The sequence below is a fragment of the Lethenteron reissneri genome, chromosome 23 (genome assembly GCF_015708825.2).
Source record: "Lethenteron reissneri isolate LAM-NWPU_2019-01 chromosome 23, ASM1570882v1, whole genome shotgun sequence".
In the NCBI taxonomy this organism is placed as follows: Eukaryota; Metazoa; Chordata; class Hyperoartia; order Petromyzontiformes; family Petromyzontidae; genus Lethenteron; species Lethenteron reissneri.
The window spans coordinates 7,665,567-7,685,697 of NC_083801.1; the positions used below are offsets into that span (position 1 = coordinate 7,665,567).

The 20,131-nt window shown below is 42.5% G+C and overlaps 1 protein-coding gene across 1 annotated transcript; it reads left to right on the forward strand.

Moving 5' to 3' along the window:
- The first annotated feature begins 9,517 nt into the window (after positions 1 to 9,517).
- Positions 9,518 to 19,225, forward strand: EPDR1 (ependymin related 1). The gene is made up of 3 exons (XM_061557017.1): positions 9,518 to 10,042; positions 17,082 to 17,290; positions 18,488 to 19,225. Exons 1-3 carry the CDS (start codon positions 9,726 to 9,728, stop codon positions 18,682 to 18,684), a joined length of 723 nt encoding a protein of 240 aa, XP_061413001.1. The 5' UTR covers positions 9,518 to 9,725; the 3' UTR covers positions 18,685 to 19,225.
- The last annotated feature ends 906 nt before the right edge of the window (positions 19,226 to 20,131 follow it).

Sequence of the window (20,131 nt, forward strand, 5' to 3'; positions counted from 1 at the left end):
TAAATCACGACGTTTCGGACGCAACACAAGCGTCAGTATTTGTTCTATTTTCTTTGTGGCTGTCCATGTTTCCGATGCTGGTCATCGTAGGTAGTATGCACTGATTGGATTATTTCTCCTTAAAGCAGATTGATCTGTTGATTTTAATTATCAACTTATTTTTTATATTCATTTTCATCCCGATCCGCAGGTAACAATTACCATCGGTAAGAATACTCTGATGTATTCCCGTTGTATCCTTCCATCAAATAACCTATTTTGTTTCAGCAAGCGGTCTGCTGATTATATTATTTAACCAATTGCAGAAGTACGATTTTGATGCGTGATCAGTTATTAGGCCGTTGATATTATATGATACGTCACTTATGAATCAGAACGGGTGCTATTAATTGGACGGAGGCAAGAGCGTAAGGCAAGACTGATAAATTAAGATGGGAACACTTAATTTTTTACTATTTTACCAGGTAAGGCACACTGAGCTGTATAGCTCTTTTTCACAAACTACCTGGCCACAAATAATAGCTGAACGAAGTGGTTTATCGCGTGGAATTTTTTTGCAGCCAAATACTCGAAATACGTGTTTCTAAATGTGGAGAAAAAAACCGGAGTTCACAGCGAAAAATCCATATGAACACGGGGAGAAAGGCATGCAAACTCCAAATATACAGCAGCCTTCATGGTCGGGATCGTACCCACGACTTCCTATATACCAGGCGAGGTATTTAACATCTCGCCACCGTGGCATGGCGTGCATATGGATTGCAGCTGCAGAGGTCCAGATGTGGTAGTGATGTCATCAAGGGGAAACATACCCCAGTGCTTTCAAACTGGTGACAGATCAGCGGTGATACGTCCATAACGTTCTTTGATAAATGCTTCACAAATTTCGATTTAAAGCTTTCGTGACTGCAGGGATTCATCTTCTTATTTTATTATGTTTTATTTTTATTATTTTATTACTTCCCTTCTCCGTGACTTTACCGAAAGAACCAACAAGAGAAATGCTTCACAGTGAATATGAATATCTTTGGAGAGACATAAACGTTTTGGGCTTGTTATTATTACGGATGAGCTTAACATACAAAAGGAATTCAACGGTTCTGCACACAACTGGCATATTTCACAACGTCATGATGATGAATACACATTTCGAACTTTGTTTGAGTAGTAACCTTTGCAGACCTCGTCAAACAAAATATCATTGCATCATGCTAAGGGTGCGTATAGGCTACATATGATCAAATAACCTGCACAATTGTTTCCTTGACGCTGCAAGAGGTTAATATTGTTTTCAATCTGAGACCGTATGCTTTAACTGACACGAGCATATTTACCGAGGTGATATTGATACATGTCAAGTGAGCCAATGTTTGTTCGTAATCGCTAATTGAACAATCCGACGTGACCCACCCATATGCAGTTTTATGGTGTACAGCCTATATAACAATGCATGGCTCTTCATCTATTCATTTTCCTGCGTGTTCAAGTGAGTCAGGGTAGGGTCTGCAGTTTCATTACTTCTTAAAAGAATGCATGCACACAACAGCGTAATTTCAAACAAAGCACATTTATTGAACTACAATGGGATCATTACGCATCACTTACGTGGAACGAAAACCGAAAAAATGTTTGGCACTCGAATATCCCACTAATTCACATTTAAATGCACCCCTTGCTCAACTGCGCATAGTTACCATGAAGAAGGAAATGGTGTCTCGAATTGCATTACTTGGGAGTTTAAACGAAGGGGGAAAAAAACATCGAGCAACAACGCACGTTCATTTTAACATGTCTGCCCTTCCAAATCAATTGCCAATCCACTGCTGGATGAAGGCCATCAGACGTCGCGTTGGTCAACGGGGTTGTTTGACGACACGACGGTCGGTGCGGGATTTTAGAACCGGGAAAGACGCCCGGGACGTTGCTGAGACTGCTCGCTACCAGTGCTGGTGATGATTGGGGAACTCATCAATTAACCCCCTTCCTCCCAGCTCACCACAGCGCTCGATCTGGACCGTACCAACTCAGCCCGAGCGCATGGGGATGGGGAGGGAGGGCGCGTCGGACGCGAGCATTGACTTGTAAATTATAATTGATTTTCCTGCTACAACACGTTCATGCAATAAAGCAATGTTATAAACGTGTACACGTATATATGTCGTGTATATTCGCGGAGCTTTTTACACATATATCTGCGCATGTTAGTCTCACATACCGTTTGGGAGATCCAGAGCGTGACTGACGGACACTTGTGAATAATTATTTATACAAATGGAAAAACTGGCAGTCCGCACGTAGTTTGAAAGTAACCGCCGTCCAGCCAGCCAAACTTTTTTTTCTTTCAAAATCAAGTAGCCCGCACCTTCTTCGGACGTGACCGTCCCTCCCTTCCGCCAGCCAGCGAATATATTTTTTTATTGCTCATATAATCTGTAGACCACCCGCCACTGAATGTATCCCTGGTTCCTTCAGGAAAGTTGTCGGTGTCAGACATCCGTTCCCAAACCACCTCGCTCCAGCCCAGTTCCTGATGTTAGCCGCGGCCCGGAATAAAATTCAGTTGGCCCAGGTTCACCACCGAGCACTGCTCAACTGAAAGCGAGCTGTGGTATATATACATCATACGATGTCACCTTCGGTTTTCCACACCAACTTCAAACACGCCCGTCCACTGATACACCGCACGTAATACGGCAGGGTATGGAGAAGAACAAATACTTATCCGCAGTGCCGTCTACACACCTCGGCAGGGACTAATTTAAGAGACTCGGGACAGGTTCAGGCATAATGCTTCACTTTGGGTTTTGGCTGTGGCTCAGGAATATATTTCAGGTGGCCACTTGTCACATCACTCCCAAAAATGCATATACTGTATTGTACACATATTCTACAAAAACAAATGGTGATGTATCCACCACTTGTGCAAAACTAGAGACACTTTGAGGCCACATGCAGTGTCAAATTCTCGCGAGCGACAGATTCAGGTGTTTGGAGTGAACTGATTATAGCAAACACTTGATCTGTGCTTCCCACTACTCGAATGTGATTTTAGCCACCCTATTACTCAGAGAATTAAGACTGTGATGTGGTGAAATAATAGTACTTAGGGAAGTGCTTTCTTTAAGTGGGGCTGATAGGAAGACCCCGCATTTTTTTAGGCAAGCCAGCTTAAGCAGCAGTCTCCAATTCCTTTTAATAGTGAGCAGCAATTAACAGGTCATGGGTATATACGTGTTGATCCTTTTAATAGTGAGCAGCAATTACCAGGTCATCAATATAAATGTGGTGACCAGTACTATTATTTCACCACATCACAGTCTTAATTCTCTGAGTAATAGGGTGGCTATAATCACAATCGAGTAGTGGGAAGCACAGATCAAGCGTTTGCTATAATCAGTTCACTCCAAACACCTGAATCTGTCGCTCGCGAGAATTTAGGCAAGCCAGCTTAAGCAGCAGTCTCCAATTCCTTATAATAGTGAGCAGCAATTACCAGGTCATCGGTATATACGTGTTGATCATTTTAATAGTGAGCAGCAATTACCAGGTCATCAATATAAATGTGGTGACCAGTGAAGAACTATCCTTTGACTGCCCCCAGACATTGATCAAGCTGCCATTACACCTGTACCAGAGGGACAATTGTCCAGCCTGTGGGATACAGGACATCTGGTGGACTGATTCTGGATCTTGTCACACTGCGGGGTGAAACGTCATCTACTCAGAATAAGATGTAAAACAGGACATGCCTTTACTTCTGAATAAACATGGTATGGGGGTGTGGCAGTTGGGTTATGAGAGGCCTTGAGTTCCAGGCTTCCTATCAAGAGGCATTTAGTGGTTGCCTATGCTCCCACCAAAGATGAACATCAGTGAAGGGACGCAGGCAAGATTTTGGCTAACGTGGCCCCTTGGGATAGATAACCTACTGAGTGACTTTAATTCTCGAGTGAGCGACAATGGTAGAACTTGCTTGAAAGACAGTTCTTTGAAATCATGAGCCAGATCAACTGGTCAATAATGAATCAGGGACTGCTAGACTCCTGTGCAGCCCATGGGGTAATAATCACCAACACCCTTTTCCACCATAGGCTATTAAGAATTGAAATTCCACAGTTGAGGCAGCATGTTAGCCCATGTTCTTAGCTCAACGTCCTATCATGTAGCTGATCTCTCCACTCACCATTGGCGACTCAAGTGTGAGATATACCTGTCATTATTTCACTGTGGAGGTAGGTGTCCACCTAGGACCCCATTCACACCCATAACACTTTCGTCTCAGCTGTCGAAAGATTCCAGTAAGATTCCGCGACTCTAAGCTTACAATACGCTGCCAAGCTTGGTGGTGTTCATTCGGACGCTGTCTTTCCGACAGCCCTGTCCTTCACCTGAGGACGGCTACTTGCGTTGTGGCCAAAACGTCGTGAGAATTGTATTTTATTATGTTTTATTATTTTATTATTTCCCTTCTACGTGACTTTACCGAAAGAACCAAGAAGATGAATTCCAGAAAGTTTTTGATATCGTGCAAATGGGGTTGTCATATTTTCCCTTGGGCAGTGATGGCGCATGCCTATTATCCAGCACTGGAGGTTAAAGTTGGTGGATCATACAAATGTTGTGAAACTCTCTTTCTGTGGGAGTCGAGATGCCATAGCCCTGTCTCCCCAGAATTCAGTATAGAATAAGTATAACCCGTTAAAACAAAGTTTTTCACTATAAATCCTTTATATGCGTGGCGGCTAGAGTCCTCTCGTCCTCTGGCTTGAGATGGCTGCCACCTATGGGTCAGATGATTGTCTGCAGTATTAAACAATTGGTAATTAAATATTTAATTTGTTTTTCCTAAAAAGTGTAAAATTTTGGAAAAAAATTTCACGAACATTAATTGTCTCGCACAACGAGTCTGTGTACAAAATGTCAGCTCGATTGGATCACGGGAAGTGGGTTAAAAAACGACCGAAACGTTTGCACGGTCGTAAGCAAGCAAGCAAGCACGCAAGCACGCAAGCAAGCAAGCACACAAGCAAGCGAACTTAATATAAAGAATTAAAAAAATGTGGACTCCGCCTGTTCCATCTCGCACATGTAGCTTTTTCTCCGGGTGCTCCGGTTTCCTCCCACATTATGAACACTCGTTAATTGGCAGATAACGTCTGAATATACGGACGACTGCAGAGCTTGGCCATTCATTGGCGTCGGCTCACTGCATGGCTCTTCCTCACGCCTCCGAGACATCCTTTCCAACGTCGAGTGCATGAATACTATGCATGTTACAAGTTGATTATATTACTCATGATTCTGAAGAACAAGTAAACCCGTAAAAACAAAGTTTTTCACTATAAATCCTTTATATGCGTGGCGGCGAACTTAATATAAAGGATTTAAAAATATATTCGCCTGTGGAGGACGCGGGGATCGATCCCGCGACCTTTGGCATGGGAAGCGAGGGCGCTACCAACTGCGCTACTCCGCCACGGCCTGTGGAGGGGTTACGCTCTGGGCTCTTACACTCTGACGTTCAGCCAAAGCCATGAATGCGTTCTATTTGAATATATGTAAAATAAAAAAATTTGCCTAAAAAGTGTAAAATTTTGGGATTTTTTTTTTCACGAACAATAATTGTCTGACACAACGAGTCTGTGTGGAAAATGTCAGCTCGATTGGATCACGGGAAGTGGGTTAAAAAACGACCGAAAGATTTGCACGGTCCTAAGCAAGCAAGCACGCGAACTTAATTATAAGGATTTAAAAATAGATGATGTTCAAGACTCTTGACTTGTGTAGGTGATATGGTAGAAATAAGCACTCAGACCAGACCTCCGCAGAAGCCCTGGCTGACGATGTATTTTAGCTAGCAGAGACAAAGTGCCAGACTTATTATCAACATACAACATTTCCAATACATGAGAATACTTACTGATCCTCTTGCTCGTGATCATGGTAATAAGCCTGGATATATGTGTGGCCAGGAGTCAAAAGCCTTTCGCTTTGGGGTATGGCAGGGTATTCTTTTCTGGCTCTTACACTCTTTAACATCTTATTTGACCTTGTGGTCCATTTTGCAAAAGTGTGTCTCCTTACCTGACTCCCCTGATGCCATGTATGTTATTACCTTCTGCATAGTATGTATGTGATTAACGGTGTAGATATATGTCCTAAGCCTGGCTAACTTACATGGTTGGTCTGTTTCTTATTCGGTACCTAATGGTCTTTGTGAATAATCAGTGTATGTACAATACGAGGTGAACGAGTCTGTAATTTCTCAAGTATTTTTTTCTCCGATTTAAATAATTGTTGAGGCATCATTTCGTATATGTATGTTGAACTTTGTTCGCACTGTACGTAAAGCCAACAGTGCTAATCGCAGGTGCGTGGTATTTCATTTGTGCGTAAACATTGAATACAACATCAGTCAAAATGTAGTTTCAACCATGAGTCCTGCTTTTTTGATGTTGCCCAAAGTTGTTCCACCTGGTCCAGCAGCATACTGTGAAATCAGTATTTACTTTTTCAAGTGTGACATCTGAAACGTCCTTCTCTTCACCTAAAAAAAAGGACATTACAAATTATCATGAAAATGTTATTGACTCAACACATAAAACATTTTGGACAATACAGTAACAATCTCAGGATGCTGTAGAGGTGGTCATGACCATTGGAAATGAATGACAACAGAATGATTCAAGGACTTAAGAAAGACTGCAAAGTTAGGCTCAAGATAAATACGAGTGATGAAATGTAATGTAGAACATGTTTGCTAAAAAAAAGATATAGTGGCTAGGAGGGTTACAACTGAAAAACAATGTTTATAGGGCTGCCAGCTTTTCATTGTAGACCAAACCTGGGTATACTTCTCAGCTAGCTGAGGTCTATCAAAACGATGCAGTGGACTGAACTTCAAGTTCAACACAATACCACCAGATCTCTTCACATACCAATTCCTGCCAGCTCAACACAGATGCCAATTTATGACCTCGACAATCCAGTCCAAGTCAAAACCAGGCAGGTGGCAACCCTATGTGGATATTATTGAAGATATAAATGGATACAATTTATGAAGCAACATACCAATGTGCGTAATAAATCAGGATTTGAATCGGTGAATCTTACCTCTTACAACATTGATCGGAAACACGGACACCGACAGATAAAATGGGAAATTTTACGCGAGTATGGAAATAATCATGGAGAAACGCATGCTTAGAATTAAACTAAGAGATAAAAAGAGGCACAACACATGCATCGAAGAACAAATGAAAACTCGGGATATCACTAAGGCCACCACCTCTTAGGTACAAAAAAAGCAAGACACGTAATGTAAAACATATCTCATAATGCCAGAAGAAGTGGCAACTATTTGTAAAAGCATTCTAGATTTGAAGTTTTCGTGACTGCAAGGATCCATACTCTTTCGTTCTTTCGGTAAAGTCACGTAGGTAGAAAAATAAATAAAATAATACAAATAATAAAATGAAAATAACTAAATTGTGATTTAATTGAGTTATTTTAAAGTGAACATAACTAAATTGTGATTTAATTTAGTTATTTTCATTTTATTATTTTTATTATTATTTTTATTTTTCATCTACGTATCTTTACTGTAAAAGCATTGTTTCGAGTGGTGTATTATTATTAGGCAATTGACAACAAAATGGCACTTTTCACATCTAATGTCCCAGGAAGGCTTACAGATTTCCCGGGACAGTTACCTCAAATAAAGATGAAGCAAACTAGATTTGAAGCTTTCGTGACTGCAGGAATAACTCTTTGGTTCCTTCGGTAAAGTTACGCGACTTTACCGCAAGAACCAAAGAGTAAAGAGGAAGTACCTCAAAAAGAACAGGACAGGCGGTAAAATCCTGACATCTGTTAAGGAAGGCGGGGGGCTTGGGGCACGGCACATTGCTGAAAGGGAACGACGGTGGGCAATAATGAGGAGATTGGCGGCCAAAGGAGAGAACGCATCCAAGAGGGCGGAGATGGATGAACGTGTATTTGGTGATGGCTTGGGACGGAGACGGCCTTCATCCAGCATCGGATAAATCACGGATGATGTCTTCCGTACACACCAAATACACGTACATTCTGTACACGGGGCCATGCCAACATCATACACGATACCAACAACCCCCATTCGCCACTAAGTGGTGAAGTCAACACGGCCAATGTGCCAGGCTAGGTGCACTTTGAGGCCACGTGAAGTGTCGAAAGGCTCGCTGCTGGAAAGGTCACGGGACAGACCCAGGTGCCGTGGGTTAACCGACAGAGACGACTGGCAGATGCTCCAATTGTGCATACACACATCCATGTCTGCTCACGTACAAACAGAGAGAAATTGACACGCGCTGAGTGACACATGCACACCGTAACCACAAACCCAATGACACATCAACTATACAGTAGTCACGTAAGAGTATGTATTTAACCACATAAACACCCACACCCACACTCATTTCAATCACACACAGGCTCACATGCACATGCATGCCCACTGACACTTGCAATACACAATATTGTGAGTATCACCCACACACACAAAACTTTACACATGTGCCCCACTGGCTCATATCCTGCAGTGTAGCCTGAATACAGAGGCACAAACACCATTCCCAAACACACACACACCGTATACCCTGTCACATGCACTGCACAGTGTGATGATCTCTATATATAAGGCTCACATACACACACAGGCACGCATCCTTGTAAACAAACACACACGCGTAGATTCTAAACATAGACTCACATACGCAGCAGACACACAGAGTACCCACTGACACACACACACGCACATACACACACTCACTATAAAGACAAAACAAAGATCCCAGTATAGCCTGAACAGACTGTTGGGGCAAGTGCTGTCAGCGAGAAGCAAACCTCGGAAGGCCGGCACGGCGCACGAGGGAGGGGGGGGGGGGGGTTAGCACCACGCCCGGCCGCCTTTGTATCCCCAGACAGACACACACACCCTTGCGCGCACACACACACAGTCAGACACATACAGACACAGTCAGACACAGACACAGCCAGACACACACACCCACACAGCCAGACACACACACACAGTCAGACACACACACACACAGTCAGACACACACAGCCAGACACACACACACAGCCAGACACACACAGCCAGACACACACACACACACAGCCAGACACACACAGCCAGACACACACACACAGCCAGACACATACAGCCAGACACACACACACAGCCAGACACACACAGCCAGACACACACAGCCAGACACAGCCAGACACACACACAGCCAGACACACACACACACAGCCAGACACACACAGCCAGAGACTCACACACACAGCCAGACACACACAGCCAGACACACACACACAGTCAGACCCACACACAGACACACACAGCCAAAGACACACACACAGCCAGACACACACACCCTTGCGCACTCACACACACACAGCCAGACACACACACACAGCCAGACACACACAGACACACACACACACAGTCAGACACACACAGACACACACACAGTCAGACACACACACAGACACACACACAGCCAGACACACACAGTCAGACACACACACCCTTGCTCACACACAGTCAGACACACACAGCCAGACACACACACACACACAGACACACACACACAGACACACACACACACGACACACCCACCCCGCACTGCGCACAGCCGCGCTGTCGCTTCTGGGCTGTCACTGCCGTCACGACGACGATGCGAGCCGCGTTCTCCCCTCTGGCCACGCTATCGTTCCCTCTGACCACGCTATCGTTCCCTCTGGCCATGCTGTTCTCCCCTCTGTCCTTGCTGTTCCCCCCTCTGTCCATGCTGTTATCCCCTCTGTCCTTGCCGGCTGTCGGGGGCACGCCTGCCGGACCATCTCCCTGCGTGTCCCCGCTGCAGTTTGACGGCCGCGCCGTCGCCTACGACCCCGTCTCGTCCCGCAGTCGCCGCCTGCGTCTGTGCTACGACGGCAAGGGCCGGCGGGTCATGGTCCACGAGGAGCGCAAGGGGCACTTCCCCTGCAAGCGGTGAGACATCAGCAGCAGCAGCATCATCAGCAGCAGCGGCGGTGGCGGCATCCGCACGAGCGCTCCGACACGCGCGCACGCATCGTGAGCTGCGTAATCGTCGGCGTCGTGATGATCATCATCAGCAGCGCGAAGACAAAGACCCCCCCCCCACCCCACCGTGGAGCTTGCCACACACCGGGACACGAAGACAAAGATCCCCCCGTGTAGCCTGCCACACACCGGCGGGGCAAGTGCTGTTAGCGGGCATCAAATTGAGACAGGACGCACACGCACGAACGCGTTCTGTTTGATGAACGTTGCGTTTTCTTTTACGCATTCATTTGTTGAGCCGTGCTTATTATGACCGTATCCCGCATGCAGTCGTGTTATGTTGGTGACAGCTGTCTGAATGTTGTTGTAAGCATGCACTATGCATATGGATACGTGTCTCTTTGTATATATATGTGTGATATGTATCTTGTGTAGGCATACGCGTGTACGTGTGTTGTCTCTGTGTACTGCTGTGGCACATGTGTATATGGTAAGGCTATGGGTGGGTCTGTACTGTATGCGTCCATAAATGACGTCACGTGATTTTAGACGATTTTTGACCCCCCCCCCCTCGTCACACGGCGTCACAAAAAGTCAGACCCCCCCCTCAAATATGACGTCACAAAGCTCTGCCCCCCCCCCCAATAAAACATACTTCAAATTGCTTTAAACCAAGGCCATAGCCATGGAGTCAACATTGGGGGGGGACTAAATCTACCAGGGTGTCTGGGGTCCCAACCCAGAAAAATATCTAAATTTGAAAACGAATTTCCTACCTAAATTATTAAAAAAAATTACTAACACATGGGATGGACTTTTTATTTATTTTTTACAATACTGTCTAATAGTGTATTGTATTACTTTGCTCTGTTTTCACTTGTTTACCATTTCTTGTTTCATTGTATGTAATGGCAGAGATTAGGGATTAATAAAGTACAACCATAACCACAATCATATAAACAGAAATCTATGCATTGATTTATATGAAGACAAGTCCAGATATTGTGGCCAAGGTTCAGCAAAAAAATTTTTATTTACATAGCATAGCAATTATTATTTTATAGAAATATATTCGGGGGGACATTTTGAGCATATTTGAATAATAATTATAATTACTGCCTTGCTTTAAACTATTGTCATTATAGTGCGTATTTAATGTGCCGCTGCACTCTGATGTTGTAGGATATTTTTTTTAAGTCTATTTAATTAAATAGAACGTGTTGTCTATATTTATTTAAAGTTGCGCATTTTTATGTGACGTCATATTTCTCACCCCCCCCCCTCGTCACACATCGTCACAAATGTCTGACCCCCCCCTAGCTGCGTGACGTCATTTATGGACGGCCCCATATGACAGTGCGTCTGTGTATGGGAATGTCATTGTGTGAGTATGTGTGTATGTGCTGAAACTTGTGGCTACATTGTCAATGTGTATAATTTAATTGAGCGAAATCACTACATTTTTGGCGCAAGTATGTAAATAAGTGATTGGATATTCTCATACCATAGTTACAAATAAGCGCATTTATTTTGGACTGCTAGCTTTTCATATATGGATTTATTTATATGGAAATCTGGTGAGTGTACAATTAGTTTGGCTTCTAGAGCTTAAATGCACCTTGTTTTCTGTTTAATTTTTTACTTTTCTACAAACCTTCACTGAATTGTCCATTACAATACAAATTCTTTATTTATATTACTGGCATCCAGTCAATACATTTTCTGTTGCTGTTATGTCTTTGGCAATACTGAAGTTTAACTAGAATACCCATTCCTGGTCACTTCCTGTATTGGATATGTTGAAGCCAGACATCCCTGGCATTCTGGCATTTGTTCATGAGGATCGAAGCAATTCCATTTATAATGATAATAGGTTTGTCCCCTTTGTTCTGGCAACAAAACAGGTGTTAAGATGTTAAAACACCAAACTGAAACCTTTTACAAGGAATCGTGTCTGCATTAACCACAATGCTTGTGGTCAGAATGCAAACAAAAAACACCCTGATAATATATGCATTGTCTTTGAAACTGATTGGTCCACACCAGAGACAGCTTTCTGTTGAGCCTCGTCTCTAACGGTGTTAGACCAGAGGACGCCAAAAGGCGTTCAGCACAAAGACAATGCACTATCAGGGTAATGAGAGCTCGAGGTGAGCATCTACATCATGGGACTTCCTTTGCCAGTACCAAAATATGATAATAGGTTTTTCCCCTTTTTTTTCATGTATAATGTATCTACATGGGCTCCTTCATGTTACTGTGAACTCCTTAGCCTTTCTTCTATATCATTCCTGTCTCGTAACAAATGTATCAATCATCCTATCATTCTGGCTTACCTCTGCATTTTTTTTACCAACAGTGCACGTTCACCACAACATTGATACAAAAAGTTGACAATGACAAAGGAAATGAAAAAAAATCTGAAACATTTACCAAGAAGCATGGAGAGATTATTATTTGGAAAAAAGCAGTGAGAGATAGAATAGTAACACGTGCATCAGGGCACACACAGAACAGAGACATTTAAAGTGAGAGGGCTTCGAAAGAACACATCTCTAGAAGGGATGATGACCGATAGACAAGAATGGTGATGGAATTGCATCCAAAGTATAGAACATTCACAGAGATGGAATGATGAGAACTACCCATTGATTGTAACATCCCAGAACCATTAAGGATTGTGATGATGTGAGTACCCCTTCATCCAGCAGTGGATAAATAATAGTTGATGTCAGATTTTAATGAATACCACCCCGAAAAGTTTCCAAATGTTTATAAACCATGTTGGCTTGTACAAAATTCCCCAAATTTACTAACCTTTATAACCCAACAACTACTCCCCCTTCCCAAAGCTAGCTAATGCATTGTTCTAAATATTACTGGTAGGAACCTCCTGGTTACACCAGCCCACAGGAGATGATTGTGTCCATCCGTCGTGCAGGGAGGGGCTGGGTGGGGAGGGAGGGGCTGGGTGGGGAGGGGAGGGTGGGGAGGGGCTGGTGGGGAGGGGAGGGTGGGGAGGAGAGGGGCTGGGTGGGGAGGGAGGGGCTGGGTGGGGAGGGGAGGGTGGGGAGGGGCTGGGTGGGGAGGGGAGGGTGGGGAGGAGAGGGGCTGGGTGGGGAGGGGCTGGGTGGGGAGGGTGGGGAGGGGCTGGGTGGGGAGGGTGGGGCTGGGTGGGGGTGGGAGGGGTGGGGCTGGGTGGGGAGGGGCTGGTCACTCCGTGGTGCCCTTATAAAACTCAACGTTTAACCTACTCACGCCGGCTTGTGCCCACCCTCACAGTCGGGCATATTTGTTGAATACACCACGCCGCCGTTGACCCTGGCCATTGACCGAGCAACCCAGTGTTCCTACCAGCTCCCTCTGCAGGAATGTGTTCTGTGTTCCTGACAACTGCTACATAATAGTGCGGTGGTTGTAGTTCGGAGCTATACATTTCATGCAGGAATATAACAATTCTTCAATTAAAGTCCGTCTTGATGCTCACAATGCATACATTAGGTTGTGCTTATAAAATTATATATGATTCTTTTGTATGAATTGAATGAAAAAGAATGTGACAATACCAATGGGACAGACGTAACAAATGACTAAAGTGGAACATTGAGAGTACTAATTAGTACAAATTGGACACTGCAAATGAGAGAGTGTAAATAAGAGAGTTCAAACTACGGTAGACTGCTCAAAAGATTGTACAAACGAGACTGGTGACATCCTAACTCACGTGACATCCTAACTCACGTGACATCCTAACTCACGTGACATCCTAACTCACGTGACATCCTAACTCACGTGACATCCTAACTCACGTGACATCCTAACTCATGTGACATCCTAACTCATGTGACATCCTAAGTCATGTGACATCTAAATTGACTGTAGCCTGATGCTCTACTTGGAATTTCAGAGACCAGTTTGCCAGCATTTGAAATGTATTTAGTCTTTTAAAGTTGTGAAAATGCAATGCTTTTTGTCAATACACATTTTCATATGGGGGAAAAGAAATGTAATTTTAAAAATCGAATTCAGGATAATACACCTTTTAATGTGATGAAAGAGACGTTTCTAAAATTATTAATTGTGATTGGCTTTAGTTTGTGATTTAATATAAATGTGGCTTCAAGAGTGGCTTAATTCGACTTTAAAAACACGTTTAATGTTTACACGAGGAAGATAATGCAACTGAACTAAATGAAAATTTTGCTGTGGAAAAAAAATCCTGGGCCAAACCATTCTAACTGGACTGGAAATCACATTTTGGGGATGTGACCAGCAGCTAAACCTGATTTGAGAGCAGACTAGCCATGAACCCTGAGACTCAAACACCACACACGAAGCCTGTATGTTTTTTACATTATAAGACTAAAAATACAAACTCAAAACATGCAGCAGAATACGTTTAATAAATAACAATAGGACTACTGAACAGAATGCATTTTACATGCATTTAGTTTTAATATTTCCACAAACTAACAATCTAAGATATTAAAGAACAACCTTATGTTTGTATATTTATACAATGGACATGTAACAGAAAATGAAAATAGAACCATTTAAAGTTAAACATGTAAATGTGACATTGCAGTCTCGGGCAGAGTGAGTGGAGGGAGACCTCGTGACACCTTGGGGCTTGGGAGTCCATGGTTGGTCATCACGGCAGAAATTAGCCCGATCCACAAGGTGGATATGCATGTCGCAGGAGTGTATTCCGATAGGTGCTCACTTCGGGGAGAAGTTGAATTGGATTGACTGTGATGTCACAAATTCGACTGAAATGTCCCCTGTTTACAGACATCTCATACCAGTGGCTTGAAACCTCAGAGTGCTGGAGAATGGCTTTCAGGTCATTTTGTTGGCTCACATTATTTTATTATTTTAAAGTAACATTGCCATGAGAGTTTCTAGGTTTTCCCAGTTGCATTTCATGAGTCAATCACACACTCTACCTAAAATAGTACTTTAGTATTTTAGGTAGTTTGTATAAAAGCCATTTTATTCAGTAGTCCAGTTCTAATGCGAGGCGTTGCTAGAGCTCTTTCAGGAAGTTATAGCTACCTCACATACATACCAAGTAGGGTACATATATTTAAAGTTCTTGAAACCTTTCTTTAATCCTTCCCAAGTTCTGATTCAAATGATATCCCGCATTCAGAGCCATCCATGAAGTTTGTGCATGTTTGTGACACGTTAAATAAAAGTCCCTTTCAATTTAAAGGCACCTTATACAAATATCTAACAGATGTTGCTTTGAGTTGAATAATTTTGAATTCATATTCAATGTTTTATTGTGTTTTTTTATGGTTAAGTTCCTCTGGAGGAGAAAAAAATATCCATTTGAAGTCTTGGTTTTTTCCATCGTAATTTTCTGCCCGTTTTTTCCACACATATACGACCTCCCGCAGTTGGTAAATGGGGAAAAATTCCTAAAACTTGAAAATATGATGAACAGGATGTTTTAGGATAATAAATCCAACTTATGTCGAGAAAAGATGCCACACCTAAACTGCTACGAGGCTTCCAGAATCCTCCAAGTAAAACACCCACGACGACTCGGGGATATGCATGTCCCATGATAGATGCGGATGCATTTAGACATTCTATAAACCCACATTGTATTGTACTGTGTATTGTAATGGCACGGTAGAAATCAAATTTAGTAAAATTAGGAAGTGTAATGCTTGTTTGTTTCACACTTAACTTCTAATTGACCAATCTTTGGTAGAACGTAATCAACCAGGCTATGCGTTAACTGTGTGCTAACCGACTCTCCGTGTTGCATTGCATTACACTTCCTAATTTTACTAATTATGATATAATTATGTAACAAGCACATTTCTTGTTCATTCTCAATTTGAAAGAGTTAAGTGGACGTTTCTCAGTTATGCAATGTTAAAACTAAGCAAGTAGATTCGTCGTACATGTACCTTGTGTTATAGCTCCACGCGAATATCCATTACATAAATTAATAAATTAACTATATATAAATTTCGATTTGAAGCTTTCGTGACTGCAGGAATTCATCTTCTTGGTTCTTTCGGTAAAGTCACGTAGAAGGGAAATAATAAAAATAAAACATAATAAAATACAATTCTCACGACGTTTCAGCCACAACGCAAGCAGCCGTCCTCAGGTGAAGAACATGTCTGTCGGAAATACAGCGTCTGATCATGTATATATGCGTGGCTAAATAGTATGACTAGATGGAGGTAAGCATGTCAGGTAAAGACAAAGTAAGTAGTACACTGAACATGCAATTTCATCATACAAACTAATGCTGAACGACTTTACTTAAAAATGACCATACATTCATTATAACTATTGATTTTTTTAAACAATTAAAATTACGTTGGTTGACTGCCCAAAACTCAACAAACCATAAGAGTGTAGTCATTTGTTTAAAATAGTGTTTAATTTTAGCTTGAAACAGTTGCATCTTTGTTTGTTGAAAATAAAGCAAGGTGACATGTTTTATCAGTCGGGCTATGTTAGCAATATAATCCATGTCAAACGACGATCACATTAGTTGGCCGGCTATAATTCCTGTCAACCATCACATCTAAATTCCCAACACATCTAAAATGTTGTGATGAACACAATACAGGGACTCCTCTACTTACGAGCGAGTCTGTTCGTAAGTCAATTCGTTCGAATGTCCAAATTGACTCCTGTCGATTCCAAACATGTTGTACGGCATGTGCACTAAACACGGGCAATGGCTATAAAAGTTGTATCATCTGTAGATGCTACTGTTCTGCGGAAATAGATGCCACCACCGCCATCTATTGCACGGCGGTTGAACTCAACGACTCTCGTGCCGAACAGGCAACTGGTCATACGGACAGGTTTGTGCGTATCTCTGAAAGTTCCTAAGTAAAATGTTCGTAAGTAGAGGAGTCATTTTAATGTCCCAAATAACCCTCAACCTTTATACTGTTAGTATTTGGTAGTCTCCTGTCTCCCTTCCCTCGAACAATGAACTAAAGTCCACGCACCGTTTGTTTTGCAGGTATTACGACTACATATACTTGTACGATGAAGGTGTCCAATACCAAATCGACCAATCCAACAAGCGCTGTCTCACAAAGGCTTTGACTGATGCGTGGGACCCGTACGACATCCCAAGCAACTCCACGTTCGAGGATCAGTACCTGATAGGTGGTCCCGGTGACCAGGTCGCAGTGCAGGAGTGGTCTGACCGCAAGCCAGCACGCAAATGTGAGAGTGCCATTGCCACACTCCTGCTCGCCCCTACTCCTGTTTTGGGGTTGCTCTGTAGATAGAAAACCTGTCACGAAACCATATCGGTCCCAATTGTTGGAAAATATTGTATCCAATCGGTGTAGCCATCCCATTATTTCACACCGCCTCTTCACGTTTCTTCTTGTCAACTCCAGGATTTTTTGTTAAGGTTAGAATTCATACTGAGATGTAATAAATAAGCTGTAAACAAAACATTCGTGACATAGCTTTTGGCATTATATTATTAGATTTTCATACATTTGCTTTAGACAGGTTTTTATATGACCAAAATGGCCTTGAATATTTATTACACCGAAATAATGTTCAGTCGTTCTGAAAGCCACTGTTGAAGGCCTCCCCATGCCATGACATCATGGGAGTTCTGACCATACATGACACTGGTCAGTGTAGGTTGGTGGCCTTAAGACCTTAATTTGGTAATAATGTTAAGTAGCGGTTGTGACAATTTTTGTCACTAAAATTTTAATATATATACACTCATGTAATACTTGTAGTAGGTTATTTGCTTACTTCAAACGTGATAGGACCACGAAAAACTGTGTCCACAATGGTGCCTGATGTTTATTGTGTATGGTTGAGAGCTGCACCCTGTTGCAGCATAATTACCTGTAAAATGCTTGATGGGTGCGAGATGCCCTTTCTGGGGGTGCGAGACATACCAGATTCTTTTAGAAGGTAAATAATCGAAAACACAAATTAAGCACTTGCACATAAGTACATCTACTCTGTTTCATCAAACCTATGTACTTATTAACATACATTTTTTTTACGATTGAGAACCAAACGGGTGCAGGCTGCAGTAACGTTTAAGAATCCACTACTCTATTGTGGGCCGAACACCAAGCCCCCGATGTCTTAGGGAGCTGTGTGCGTAGGCCATGAAGGGAGGCTATGGGCCAGGTACCAGCATTAGCAGCAGCTCGTAGCAATTCTGTCCACAATACATTTGTATGTGAAAATATCAATGGCTTCCCACAAAGTGGTACTCAATTATTGACATGGGAGGAATGTTGGAGTCTTGAGTGGACCCCTAATGGGGTTTTATTTTATTTTAAATACGATTGTGATTTCAGCGCTCTGCGACAATGTTACGCAGCCAGATAGCAGACCCACAATCCTTTGCGTTGTTAAACCTGTGTGTGCGGTATGCAGTTGAGACCTGGCTCGGCGTTTACACGACCAAGGACTGCTATCCTGTACATGAGACGTACATTGACAGCGCTGGCGTGGCTTCCATGACGCGGTTTTTCGACATCGAGCCGGGCATAAAGGATCCCAGCGTCTTCACCCCACCAGCATCATGCCACAAGGCCTTGTTCACAGACTGGGAAGAGATGGGTGGCTGCTGAATCGTGTGATGACATCAGTTCTCATTTAATATTCCAAACAGCTGGCCAATGGCTTATGTTACATATATACCACATCGTTTGGTGTTGCTAGTTGTACCAATTTTTGTCTTGTTACAAATAGAACAAATATGGTAGAACTACACAGCAGTAAATGATGTAATGTTACAGAATATTAAGCAAGAAAAGTTAAATGAATAATATGGAAACATCGGTTGTAATTTGCAGCGGCAGCATATCATTTTAGTTGCCAAGCTTTTTGTCATACTTTCTATGCTATAACTTAAAATAAATATTACATTTCTCATAGATGGAAATATTACTTTTTTTTCCAACTAAGTTCATAAGATGTGTTGTTTTTTTCTGATATAGTATGTAAATTGGAATGCTTGAAGTTGAAAGCTTATGAATATCCGCACTAATGTTTGAATTTGCCCTATTAAAACAATGATTTTATTCAAACACCTGGCCTGCACCATTGCTGTGCTGGTCAATTATTGTAACGCCGTTTTTTTTTGCTGAAGTGTGGCTGGAATAAATATACGCTGCCAATAGCCCGTGTGGCATGTGATTTAATCTCCACAAGCTAAACGCTGCAGACAATACAGCCTCTGTGTTTGGGGATTCGAGTTTGGTGGGTCGTGTCCAAGTGGAAATCCACATGAGATCTCCGACACCTGCATCCACGGCAAGCACTGCACTCTGGTTTCGTCGGGGGCTGCCGACTGCACATTCACATTGGATGGGAGCTGGGGGGTGTTGCCGGCGAGGCAAGGGGGTGTACCCTGGACATTTAAATACTGCTTTTGGTCAAACAGGAATGGGAAGCTGGGGAGACCATTTTTTTCCAGATTTCATGTGAAAAGGTTCTCAGTAAAATAGGACATTACATGATTTGGCTTTCCAGTATTTTTTTCTGCACGTGACCAAAATAGTGGATACATCTTTGTACTTGTATTTAATGTAATAAGTCCTAAAATAAACAGTTTAATGCAGGGGCTTTCAAAGAACGGTCACTGAATCCTCTGGGAACTATGGAACAGATATAAATTGGTCTGAGGCCTTTGCAAGTTGAATGTGACACGTGAGAGATGAATGGGCCAGAAGAGCATAGAATATGGTTTTGGTATGAATAGCTCATTTTTTATTCCATTGCAAGTTTCTCATGTGATAATTTGTCAACAGAATGCTTTGTAAGTATAAATCTCAATATTGCGTAGAAACCCATACTCTTTGGTTATTTCGGTAAAGTCACGTAGGTAGAAAAAATAATAGATCACGACGTTTCAATCGTAACAAGCGACCGTCTTCAGGTGAGATTATTATTAAGATAATTACGTAGAAACTAACGGTATTAATCCCTGCTTATAATTAAGTGAAATAATCAGCTCTTAGGAATAACATATCAACGTCCAGAGCATATTCAACGTACTTATAGGACGTGGTTCAT

Bases quoted from the DNA above. Each gene is read 5' to 3' on its own strand.
- EPDR1 (XM_061557017.1), top strand. From the start codon at position 9,726: ATGCGAGCCGCGTTCTCCCCTCTGGCCACGCTATCGTTCCCTCTGACC. The intron at 10,043-17,081 runs GTGAGACATCAG...TTTGTTTTGCAG, and splicing joins GGGCACTTCCCCTGCAAGCG to GTATTACGACTACATATACT. The intron at 17,291-18,487 runs GTGAGAGTGCCA...TGCGGTATGCAG, and splicing joins CCGCAAGCCAGCACGCAAAT to TTGAGACCTGGCTCGGCGTT.